This window comes from Hermetia illucens, chromosome 5, assembly GCF_905115235.1.
Source record: "Hermetia illucens chromosome 5, iHerIll2.2.curated.20191125, whole genome shotgun sequence".
Lineage (NCBI taxonomy): Eukaryota > Metazoa > Arthropoda > Insecta > Diptera > Stratiomyidae > Hermetia > Hermetia illucens.
In genome coordinates, this window is record NC_051853.1 from 23,733,930 (window position 1) to 23,747,459 (window position 13,530).

The 13,530-nt window shown below is 39.6% G+C and overlaps 1 protein-coding gene across 3 annotated transcripts in view; it reads right to left on the reverse strand.

The window, feature by feature from the left end:
• Positions 1 to 232: 232 nt before the first annotated feature.
• Positions 233 to 13,530, reverse strand: part of LOC119656729 (frequenin-1) — a 221,281-nt gene continuing 207,983 nt past the window's right edge. For all 3 annotated transcript variants that reach the window (XM_038063263.1, XM_038063262.1, XM_038063264.1), the window contains exons 4-8: positions 10,869 to 10,917; positions 10,719 to 10,808; positions 10,080 to 10,158; positions 9,888 to 9,976; positions 233 to 2,138 (exon numbers count right to left, since the gene is read on the reverse strand). In XM_038063263.1, the coding sequence (XP_037919191.1) occupies positions 1,971 to 2,138; positions 9,888 to 9,976; positions 10,080 to 10,158; positions 10,719 to 10,808; positions 10,869 to 10,917 (475 nt within the window). In that variant the 3' untranslated portion in view covers positions 233 to 1,970. The remainder of the gene's footprint in view (positions 2,139 to 9,887; positions 9,977 to 10,079; positions 10,159 to 10,718; positions 10,809 to 10,868; positions 10,918 to 13,530) is intronic.

A 13,530-nucleotide genomic window follows, 5' to 3' on the forward strand; every position in this document is an offset into this window, starting at 1 on the left:
TATATATTCTTAAATTTTCTTCACTAGCGAATGCTCAAATTGCTTTTAAATCACATAAGCGGTATTTGTTATTTCATTAAATTTTATCAAATAGAATTATATGTCTTTGACTGCTTACTTGAAAACCATAAAAATCATAGAAAGTGTCTTCAGTCACAAACATACAATACAATTACAATTGTTATTTCTAAACCAAACGTTTTTTCCAAATTTCTAAATAAAACCAAAGGTATAGAGACAAACATATTTTTATACTTTCATACTTCAAACTAACATAAATTCTGTTAATTGTAACTAATTCGGGACAAGTTTAGTGCCATAAAACGTCTTATCCTAGGTAAGTATTGATAACATAAAAATCGAATATACAACACAAGATGTCAATTTTTGCTAATTTCAACTAAATTCAGTCTAATCAAATTCCCATTACTATTTGGTCAACTAATTGGGCTTCCAAAACTTTAACAAGCATTCTCCTCACAACGCCAACATCAAAAACCACAACTCAAATTATAAAATATAAATATAATAGTATTGTTATATATTAACTCTAACACGCTTTAGCAAATCAGCTTGAAGGAAACTAATATTGGTTTTTATTGAAATTATATAAAAAACTAAAGAAATATTTCATTATTCGATCACTACCTTAAAGAGAATAAAGAATATTAGTTTCAGATATTATTTATTTACTTTTTAGATATTATTCATAATTATAGAAGGTATTATTAGAGTTTTGTAATAGCGTGAGCGTTTTTCCTTTAATTTTATCATAATTACATGAAGTTTTTTTTTAAATTTATTATTAAGGTATTTGTACAACTTGAATAGTAAAAAATTGTGGTTTCTTAACAACCATTTTTGCTTGTATTTTTTAGACATTTGTTTATTGGTGTTCTTTTACTCGCCCGAGACTATTTTACAGTTGAAATCCACCCATATCTCAATAATATCTCACAACTTGATAGTCGTAGTGATGAAAATATTTTATAGCGAAGTAGCAAATCATTTTGTTGCTAAATAACATTTGGAAATGGAGTGCGTAGATGATTCGAGATTCACTCAAGTTAAACTTTATTATTTTGGCCAATATTTTAGTAATTTAAGCGGAGTAATTTATGCGAATTAGAAAATGAAAATATTTTGTATTTAAAAATCAGAGGCTCCACCAAAATTGAGGTTTTTATTTAGAAAATGGTTTAAATGATTTGTTTTCACATTAGCAGTGAAGATTTAAGATGGTTTCAATTCTCATATAACAAATCGAAACGATTATGATGTAAACATCATCCAAAATTGGAGCAGAATTGATTTGTTTCAACTTAATCATCTGATCAGATGCATTCTGATTAAACTGCGCTTTTTGGTTCACAAAAAATGCATTGAATAGTAAACTTTTGAATTTTTTAATGTTGAGTAACGAGCATGAAAAGCGATTCTCTCGCACAATATTTCCTCCGATAATCATTAATGACTGATTATAAAATATCTTAAATTATTCAGTTTGCTAATAATGTATCTTCAGATTTCATTTGTCATTGTTATTATTTTTAGGTGAAATTTAGAATTACCATATATTTATGTATTTAGTCATTGAGTAATGTATTCTCAAGTAATTGGTTAATTTATTTTTAGTTTCAATTGTTTTTTAAGCTTTAACTTTATTACTAAACTCCATTTACTATTAAATGTTTTCCCGACTTGCATTCTATTTATTTTCACTATTTTCAGTTTTTACTTTTCCGTTTATTTTAACATTTTTTTATACATGTATATTTATATTGAAAACCGTTAAATTTATTGTTTTGCTCTGTCACATTTAAATCGCATTTTCACCGCTATACGTCTATGTATATAACATTTGAATTATTATTATATTCATTTGTTGGTTTGAGTTTGATTCATACTGCATTGTTTTGTTATTAAACGGTTAGTTTAGTAATTAATTAGAATTACTAGGTATCTTTGGGTTAATCACCACCTAAACTTAATGCCTGTACTATACGTGGATCAGCTTTACTACCCTCACGAAATTCTTCTAACGTTAAACGATCATCATGATTTTTATCCATTTGATCAAATATTTTATCCACTCGTTTTTGTGGTGTGTTGTCATCCTCGGTCTGCGGTTGTTGTCCCTTGATAAATTAATGTAGTGATTTTGATTGTAGGTAGTGAATTAAAAGTAGTAATGCATAGGAATTCTTTAATTTTATTTAGCAAAATGTAAAGCAGATTGAAGCCAAATATTATAAATAAAATGTGTAGAGATAAATTTAAAATGTTGGCTGCGGAAATTTTGGAAGAAAAGAGTGTCATTCGCAGCAATATCGATTTGGTCTCAGCAAGGCTCTCATTTATACATTTCTAAATTGTTCCGACAGTTTCACTGTACCCAAATATTAATATGTCCTTCTACTAGATAAATGATAACTACTAGTATCTGGTCCTGAAATAAGATACATTAATTTATGAAGTGTCAATTAGCGAAATTTTTAGTTTCTATTTCTTGTGCTGCAAGAAAATTCCATCCTATTTTCCGTTCCTTACATTGGGCCTCTGATAACGAGGAGACAAGAACGAGTTCTTTTTCGGATTTGGTTTCACCGAAATTTATTATTTTTTATTTAAATTATATTTGAATAAGGAAATGTTAATGTGGGAATCTCTCTTTTCGAACTGGGCAAAAAAACTGGTGCAATTGGTTACACGAACCCTTTCAGTACTTGTATTTCTGAAATTGGCTTTCCCTAAACGAGCGGTAAGGAAGTGGAAGGTAGAATCGCAAAGCCATATCAATGCGTGTCGTTTCCATATTTCAGTACCAAGACCGTAGAAAGAAAATCCTGGCGGAGGAGAAAATTATGCAGGCTCCTTTTTTGATACCTTTGCCCTTATTGGTTGCTTGTCAACATCTAGGTCGCCGGGAAAATTCTGAGCCCGAAGGAAAACATTTTATTTCCACCTCCTCTCCTAAGTTCCCCTCTGCCAAACCGAACGACGACCTGGATCCAACTGACGCCGCCAACAAGTTGTTGGAGGAGATGAGAATCGACGGTCCGGCGGGGACTGACGAACCAGGGATCATGGTGAGGGTAACACAAATAAATCTGCAGTACTCAAAGTGCACCTCGACTAATCTACTTGCCATCCTCCTAGAGGAAGTCTTCCACATCGACTGAACCATTAAAGGACTCCAAAATAAATATTTGAATTTATTCCGCAGCACAGAAGACGCTGATCAGAGCAGACTTAGAGCCTGTGTATCCTCGCGAGGAGGAGCCTGCACACTTTTCTGTGTCCGACCTGGAGCAGATGAGGGCAGAAAACGTGTATATTTCCTCGACTTGCATAGCTCACGACCGATCAGCTCCGCTAAAATAACCACAACATTTGAACGCCACCATACAAACAAAGAAATCCAACCTGATGATAGGCTGCGACGCTAATGCAAGCCGTACTATTTGCGACCGCTCGCAAATCGCCGGAGGAGGTGAATTGCTCTTTGATTTTACTAATAATACAAATCTATCGGTTTCGCAGCTCATAGAACTGTGACGATTGGAAGAAGATCCTTGATATCACCAATCTAGCTGACAATGAAATTCTTAGGGTGGAGAACTGGAGAAAGTCTGACTAGGAGTCTCTTTCAGACCATTGTTGGATACTTTTCAGTCTAGATCTGACCGCAGAGGTCTCTCACTCGCCTTTCAGAGATTCCAGGACGATCTACCTGAAGAGGTTTGGTCAAGTTATTAAGAACAAACAAATTGGCAAGATTGGCACGACAGACAAACAGGAGTCAAAGGTCGGGGCTCTGGAAAAGACATTCGCTTTTTAAATCTTCTGCCTAGCTAAATACAGCAATAAAATATCGTGGTGGAAAGAAGATGTCTTTAGTCTTAGGAAGCACATCTGGGCGATCTTTAACATCTGCTACACACATAACTATTGGTAGCGATACAAGAATTGGGCGAAAAGGTACAAGTCGGCCAAAAGACGCTCTTGGTTGCGCTATTGTCAAAACATTAAACGAATGAATCCGCAAGGCTCAGAAAGATTCTGTCCAAGGAATATAGGAGCCCATTCTTTCTTGAAAAGTCGGAAGGCTTCTGGACGTAATCTTCTGATAAAACCTTGGAGCAATTGGTTTAGACCCTCTTTCTCGCCAGCGAGGAGGACTGAGTGTGTGTGAGTCAGAGTATTGCTTGGAGGATATGCAGCTTTCCCTGCCGTGGGTGATCGAATCAGTAATTACCGAAGATAAAATCGGTTGGGCTATAAACATGCTACAGAAACAGCAGGAAAGGTTTGTGCCGTGGCTGATATTCACTGGAACTGTACTTCTTTGGGATACATATCACAGTCTTGGAGACTTGCACGAGTGGTTTCTATTCCGAAAACGGGCAGGCGCGCCCATGAGTCTGCGATGGACTTTCGACCAAACGCCCCTTTGTCTTCAACCCTAGAGCGCGTTCCACTTAATGACGATTATAGAGAGAATGACTTTCTCTAAGTCCCAGTATGCCTACCTGAAAGGCACAAGCCACTCTCCACGAGGTAATTGGCACTGTTGAGAAGTCACGGTAGTACAAGCAGCACTATATACTTTAGCTGCCTTCTTCGATATAGAGGGAGCATTCAACAACGTTAGTACCAATGCTATCAAGGAAGCCTTGATCAGATTAGATTAGAGGCATATCTTACGCATTGAATAATATCCATAATAAGAACCAGGATAATCCAGTCGGATATCGACAGACAGCCCATTGACCAGAGCTTTGAACAAAGGCACGCCCCAGAGTGGCGTCAACTCTCCGGTGCACTGGTTAATCGTTATAGACGAAATTTTGAGAATATTGAACAGTAGCGGTATGCCCACGACTTGGTGATGTTAGTGAAGGATGTTTCTCTTCATTATGAGTGACATCATGAAAGGAGCGTTGGGAAAGGTGTGCCTGTGGGCTGGAAGATGCGGACTCGGCAATCTGGGTGGCGCGCTCAAGGTCACCCTCCTCTGGGTTTCCGGTCATGGGAACATAGGGAAGAATGAGCGGGCTGACAGATTGCCGATGGCGAGTGTGAATCTATTCGGACTACTTATCAACCGCGGCAGATGACGAAGCTTCACCACTTGTGCCAAGTCAAGGAGGATTTAGACCGCTTATAACAAAACCTGATCGCGAGAGCTTCTTTTGCCAGACGATTAACACAAAGTTGAAGACGGAGCTCTAGCCCAAAAGGGACCATGCCGTCAGACTCGGCATACCTTACAATTCGCATTTTCCGAGGCTGCGGAGAAGATTACCATTTCCCAGCTCTAGCTAGAGGCAGGCGGACACTGAATAAACCTATCTTTGGTGACCTCTGCGAGATTTCTAGCTGCTGGTTAGGAGAGCTGCTTTCCTTCGTGAATGCTACGGGCTTGCAGAAGATCTGAGGCGGCTGAACTCGGCCTCCTTGCTCTCTTAACAGCAGTCAGGTTGAAGAATTGTTGTGAGTTTGTGGCATCAAAACGCCCACTACATTGCTGATTGGCCCTCTCGAAGCAGCCAATGATACGTGCTTACCTACCCATCCCAACATGATACAATTGCCCTTCCACAACAAATTTTTTGCTCGCACACCCCTGTTTTATGGGTATTGTAATGTTGCGCCCGTCTCTTTTCCCCCGCCATTTTTTTCGCTAGCCAGCTGTTCTCTCTTTTGTGATTCCAAGTTTCCTACAGCCTCCCTCTTTCTAGCTAGACTATAATCAACGTGTTAAGACGACTTTACGTGGACGTTTCTGCAAAATTCACTTTGGAAATAATCGGTGATGTGCTACCAGTGTGATCGCTCCAAAGTTGAGGTCGAAATAACGGGTACTCGGTGTTCGTGGTCAAAGGATAGCATAGGTCCCAGGGCGAAACGCGGATCCACGTGATCCACACAGTTTGTTGCCATAAACGACAGTGTTTTTCTGGCAATGTAGGCTAAGTGAGTGCCATCAGTCCTGTTCATGTACTTCGTAGCAGTGTCAGGTCCTGTTTGGACTGTTAGCCTGCCGGGTCCCAGGGGACAAACAAAAAACAACAACAGCAACTCCCACCAAAAATAAACTTAAGGATAACCATGCAGAAATTCACCCAAACTAGTTATATATTGAAAGGAGTTGAAAATCTCTGTTCAATAATGAAATGTGAGAAAGGAATGGCGACAATCGCCTATTATGGGCCCGGCGAAAACACAAGGGGATGTTAATTTCACGAACCTTTCTTATGACTGTGGTTGTTGAGCGTTGAGTTCCTGTTCCAGTTGACTCCAAAGCAAGCTAATGATGCGGGCAGAGAGAGAACGCAGTATGTGGTTCCATCTATGGACTTATACATCAAATGTGGAAGGAGAAGTAAAAACAGCAAAATGGAGTAAAAATATCTTCTTTCGAATCTACAAAAGACACGACCGTCTGGTTTGCAACAACTGCAGGGCATCTCACTGTGACAACTACAAGGGTATCTCAGAGGCTGAAGCACTACGCGAAAATCATCGCATAGTACTCGACTTTAGAGGTGGACATACCAAAAAATGAATCCTCACCAAAGCAATCATGACGAGTTCAAATTTGCAGTTGACAGTATCGATATACTTTTAACATGAACCGGTCTCAAACAGGGGATGAGCTGACCCCAATGCTCTTCAACGTGCAATCAGAAAAGTGCCTGTTGATACCAAAGTTATGCCGATCCTTAAGTCAACGCAAGTGGTAGGGTATATTGATGATAATATCGCGGTCCTTCCTTAGCGCGAAAGAAATCTTTGTGAAGTTCGACGATATCACGAAAGAAGATTACGCATCAGTGAATAAAAACCCAACATCGCAGTCCAAACTAGAAAATATGCATGAAACTTGGAAAACGGTTGCAATTTTACGTATTTGAGAAGTATGTTATTGAAGCGGGCATACAAAGCACATGGAGAGGAGGAAGATTAGATCAGATCAGATTCGGTTCTCCTCATCGTAAAGTCGAAATACATGCATAGGAGGATGAAACTCCTTGCCTGAAAAACAATGATTGGACACGTTTTTTTTTTTGAAATTCCTTTCCTTTCCTTTTGAGTCCTAGATCCGTTATCCACTTGGTGGCGTACCGAACCAATTGGAGGAAAGCTTACTCCCTGTTTTTGGTCCACAGGCCCCTTTTTTGGGCGACTACGGTTTCATTCAGGGCACTATCAGACTTGTGTTCTGTTAAGGATCCAAACCCGGTCCTTGACTTGGGTTTTGAAATATAGCTAAACATCGGGGAAGGTATAGTGTTGAAATAAGTCTTTGGAAAGAATAATCGACAGACCACATTCAACGAATGGACGACCCGGTATTAAATTATGAGATTAGTATGGAAGAGGTGGCTGGCTTAAATAAGATACCCTGTGTTTGTGATTATATATAAATCGGGCGATTATCACCTATCGCCACTTTCGGTCACGCTGCTTCCAGGGCAAAGGTGAAGCAGCGTCTGATGAGTTGCCTCTGCTCTGGATGAAACCGTCAGTCAAGATTTTCCCTTCTTCCTTTTGGATACCCTAGTTTGGATTTTTCTACCAATTTGTTCGAGTTGGGAATAGTACTTCTGTGCTGTAGTTGGTTCACCACGTTGCAAAAAGAAAATGTTTGATACCTGCAACGGCAAACCACAAACCGATACCAGTACCTTTCTTTGGATGAAGGTTGGGCTTCGAAGTGTGTTTTGGCGTCTCAGCTATTGTGTTTACTTTCCTGCAGCGATTTTCATATAATACTCACTTTTTATCAAATAGCATGTATTCTGTTTAGGAAGGGATTGTTTCTGTGACTGGAGAACAGAGAACTGCTAATTCCCATTCGAATTGCCATGTCTTACTAATAAGCTCAAACGAAACGAAACCCATTTCATGAAATGGCAGCAAGCGTGGCTCGTGTTTATTATTATAAATGGTATGGTATTATGAATGGTAATATCAGACCCTAGTCAGATCAAAATTTTTCGCACCACGACATTGTAGTTCATTTATCGTGTTTGCTTTAAATACACTTAGGTGTCGTTACTATCGGTTCTCGGACTTTAACTTTGCACTTGTCCCTCATTATTTTGGGCATGTACTTCTCTCGAACACCTTGGAAAAATGGATTTCATTCCAGGACATAGCCCACGCTCGAGTTGTCATCATCATCATCAACGGCGCAACATCCGATATCCGGTCTAGGCCTACCGTGATTTCATTGTCATAGCTATTACTGGTTGTGGTTTTCGACCTTAGATAGGTGAAATGATCAACGGTCTCAAAGGAGCAGTCTCCCATTCTTATTGTTCTCGTTTGACCTATGCCATTAGATGTTGCTGGTTCTTTGGTTTTTAACACTGAGCTATCACTCTTCCTCAATTTTGGACCTACTCACTACCATTTCCGCCTCCTGATCAAATTATCCAGCAATGCCTGACACGGACGTTCGCGAAAAGTCTTTAAATCTTGCATCTGTGGAGAAACAGAAGCTATGATTTTCCATGTGCTGCTCCCATTAAGCAGCGGGACGGCCTCAACTTTATCTGGCTGTTAAAATATCTGCATTTCCAGACCAGGTTTGTTATCTTCAATATGCTCTCCCTCCACTTCTGCTTGTCTCCTCCTCCAGGTCTGGGGCCATATGATTAAAATCAATGTCCCTAATTTCCTTCTCCATTTTATTTTAGATATCTAGTCGTCAATACTTTTATCTAGGTTATAGTTTTATATTGAGATTTAAGGCTCATCTTGTACTACTCAAGGGGATTTTCATCACCGAAGTATCAAGAACGCAGCCAACCTGCCCGGACTAACTAGGGAAATTCCAACGGAAGTCGTGTCGTCTATTGCTTTGGTGAAACAGCACTTAGGTGTAGATGCACCTGAATCGTCAATAGTCACAAATTTTATCCAAAGTGGTATATATTACATAATTATAAAATTCTGCCTTTTCGTTGGCAATATTTAACACGAAGTGATCCCCAAACTCTACCTTCAGTTCATATGCCAAAAGAAATCTACCGGTTCATCTTAAGACTCTTTCTCTGGATCTATTTTAGTAATCAGAATTTAAACCATGAATTACTTTGACCTCACTTAATCAAAATCTATTTCTAATTCCACTCCAAATACAAACAACTAAAGTACAATGGTCCTTTCACCCATTTTTACGAACATTTAACAATAATCTTCATAATGGCATTTGCGTGAGTAAAAGATATTTGTTCTCCGTATCTATATTTGACTGAAAATCCTTATTCCAAAAGCGTTGGTCGTAAGCATTTCCCTAGTTTCTCAGGATGGCACGTGTGCGTTTTATCGTTAATAAACAAATTCAAAGATGATGAACTGATAAGTGCTAGCAGCAAGTTTATTGCACTTATCTGGACAGCTATCAATCTTCGTCTGATGGAAGATATAGATGGAACGATAGAGAACGCAGCATACTTGAAAAAAATCGCAGTTATCAAAGAAAAAGTCCTGAGTAGGCCAATGAATTACAAATTGTAAGCTCATTTGGGGATACCATGACCTTTTTAAATGTTTTAAGGACGAGCGAGGGGAGCTCAACAGAACAAGGAATCCGTAATGGTTGGGAAACTGTTTTCGAATAAAATAGGAAAAAAATTCAGAAAGCTTTTTTTATGTGCAAGTTGAGTTTCCTGTCATATCCAGTCAAACCTATATGAACTGTATATAGGAGCATAGGTGTATCTAGGTTCAAGGAGCAGGCCACAAGAGCCAGAGGTTCCGAACAAAAGGAAACCAACACGAAACCAATTGCGTGTTAACCGATTTTGTTGCGAAACGGACACTCTTTCCTTCAGATTTTGCAAAGGAAAACTCGGCGAATCGCTACATACCACCATCTGATAAATGGCATCAACGATATTGTACATTTCTTCCCTTGTTATGTATCCGTCGTTGTCGACGTCGTATAACCTAAATGCCCCTGAAACGAAAATGTTTATTAGGCATATTATTTATTGTTGTCCTGACAAATGTTGTTCAATGCAATTGATCGATATTTGGTTTATTCCATGTTGTTGACTTACAATGTAATTTTTCATCCAAATTACCCCTAGATGTGATTGATAACGCCCGAATGAATTCCTCGAATTCTATTGAACCGTCCTGTGAATGAGAGCGTACAGTGAGTGACAAATAAGGAATTCATACATCAATAATATATTTATTTGCGGAGATGCTCAATTCTATTCTATTTTCATAGCCATGAATGGGTGTTTGTGTTTGGTGTTTTGCGATGACGTGTGATGTTATGAATCATGGGAGTGTGTGACGCAAATTTGTCCTATTTTGAAAGACGCCGTTCATCCAAGGAGGACGGGGATGATGAATATTGGGAACTCTGAATGTATGTTAATATGAATGAAAATTATACTTTCAAAGTCGAATACAAATGCGTAAAGAATATTTGAATAGTTCTTTGAGCGCTATCCATTTGTCTTTATTTTGATTAATTCAGGAAGGGTCCTCATCCCTGCGATCGGTTACCCGCAGTCTGAAGGCAACAGATCCCTTTCTAATGACGTGTGTATACCGACAGTGACAGTATGTATCATATAATAAATTCATGCAAATACCCACTATAAATACGATGAAACAACACATTTGGTTATTTGATTCAAGCAACATTTACCCCACATGGAAACAACCCCAACTTCGATACTCACATTGTTTTCATCGAAAACTCTAAATACAAGTGATGCAAATTTACTAGGGTCGCCTTGTGGAAAGAATTGTTTGTAGATTTTGATGAAACCCTGAAAATAATTGAAAACACAAAAAAATTATAGGTATGAAAATGCCGGCCCAAATATCACCTGTTCTGTGAGTAATCCGTTCGGACAGTCCTTTAAGAATCCTTTGTGCCTGAAAAGAGATTAGGCAAAATAACGTTTCAATTTGAGTGGAAGCATTTCATGTGAAGTCGTTTGCTGTAAATCAATGGAAATCCAAAATTAATAATTAAATTAATTAATAAGTTTTCCCAAATTCCTGAGTGCAGTGAGGCTAATTTTAAATAAATTTCGGATTATTTTTGCTGGTAGTCCTGAGTTGCGGACACTTGATGACGGACAGGACAACTTGGGAAGCAACTCACTTCTTCTTTTGTGGTCCACGAACCCTTCTTTTTGGGAGCGATTACCACCTGTCGCTACTTTCAGTCATGCTGCTCCCAGGGCAGAGGTGAGGCAGCGTCTGATGAGTTACCTCTGCCCAGGACGAACCCGTCAGACAACTTTTATGAAAGGGAAGATATCATTACGCCTCAATTAAGATAGTATGCATGTTTTCTGATTATTCTCTTGTGAAAAGTGAACATGGTAAAGAAACTTTGAAGACACACTTTATGGTATGCACTTAATTGACATCAACATTCTTATTGAAAATTTTAACGCCAAAGTTTGAAACGAGGAGACTCATAGACGAAGCACCCATGTCATGTTTCGGTACGCATGTCATAGTTGTGGATCTACATAAAGGAGCGAATAACATTTAGGAAACTCTTCCGACCCAGTGCTATTAGGGCAGAGACGAGGCAACGCTATATCCGTTGTTTTTACCTTGAACGAAATCGGATGCCGCGTGTTTTTTAAAAATAAGAAGTAATTCACTTTCTAGTGACAATAGTTAATAGATACGATGGACTCCAGAATTCAGCATTTCTTCACTTAGTCCCAAATTCATCCTTAAAAGACATTAAAATATTCGAGTCACACTTGGTACATTTCATTATCATCATCATCAACGGCGCAACAACCAGTATCCGGTCTAGGCCTGCCTTAATAAGGAACTCCAGACATCCCGGTTTTGCGCCGAGGTCCACCAATTCGATATCCCTAAAAGCTGTCTGGCGTCCAGGACTACGCCATCGCTCCATCTTAGGCAGGGTCTGCCTCGTTTTCTTTTTCTACCATAGATATTGCCCTTATAGACTTTACGGGCTGGATTATCCTCATCCATACGGATTAAGTGACCCGCCCACCCTAACCTATTGAGCCGGATTTTATCCACAACCTGATGGTCATGGCATCGCTCATAGATTTCGTCGTTATGTAGGCTACGGAATCGTCCATCCTCATGTAGGGAGCCAAAAATTCTTCGGAGAATTCTTCTCTCGAACGCAGCCAAGAGTTCGCAGTTCCTTTTTTTTTTGCTAAGAACCCAGGTATCCGAGGAATCCCATAAGGACTGGCAAGATCATAGTCTTGTACAGTAAGAGCTTTGACCCTATGGTGAGACGTTTCGAGCGGAACAGTCTTTCTAAGCTGATATAGGATCTGTTGGCTGACAACAGCCGTGCGCGGATTTCATCATCGTAGCTGTTATCGGTTGTGAATTTCGATCCTAGATATAAGAAATTATCAACGGTCTCAAAGTTGTATTCTCCTATCCTTATTCTTCCTGTTTGACCAGTGCGGTTTGATGTTGTTGGATGGTTCATTTTCGGTGCTGACGTTGCCACCATATATTTTGTCTTGCCTTCATTGATGTGCAGCCCAAGGTCTCACGCCGCCTGCTCGTTCTGGATGAAGGCAGTTTGTACGTCTCGGGTGGTACATTTAAGCAATTTAAACATTGATAAAAATAAGTGGAGTTAAACTCAAATATCAATTCTGGATTTAATATTCTCGGTCAGTAATATATGTATATGATTGCCTTGCCGCTTTGTTGGGTAACTGGTTATGAACACACCTACGCGCCATCGTTCTCGGTTACTTGAAATGTATTTGAGCTTCCCCCACGATTCCCCGAGAAGCTTACACTTCTCCTCTACTGTTCTGTGCCAAGTGCCTTTGCAGCGACCCGCCCGTGTTCCTGGGAGAATAGATTCAACTCCATGGCACAGCCAGCAATACATTTGGCGCCCCTCTTAAATGTGTGACCTACCCCACGCCAATCACAGTCCGTGGCCGACCAACTTCTTCGGTTGTTATAATATCAACCCAGCATACTCCAATGATACGACACAGCAAGTTGAGTAGCAGTGGCTTTTAATGCTCGGCTATTTTATGGAGGTTACACTGAAAACCCCTACTTGCCTCTCTTTCAAAATCTGGAACCATTTGACCAAGGTGCCTGATACCGTGGGAAGGCAAACAGGTGTCATCAATGGAATCGAGGTGTTTCAACTCCACCGCATCCTCCAGGGAAAGCAGCACGATAAACATCACTGATGAAACGAATATCGGTGACAGGGTGCAACCCAACAAACTCCATTTTGGGCTTCAACAACTGAAATTTCACGACAGCGCAGAACGTGATATTTCGCGCCATAATACGTAGATCTGATAATGGTTATTAGTTTCTACAGAAAGTTTCTCCTGCGTACAGTTGTCCGTTCACGTTATCGAAAGCTACCTCGAAATCAATGAAGAGCAGGTGTAGCAAAGATGTAAACTCCACGCACTGTTTCAAAATGATCCGTAGTATGTTGAAATGGCCAACACAGGGGGATCCCCAGCAAAAACCAGCCTGCCC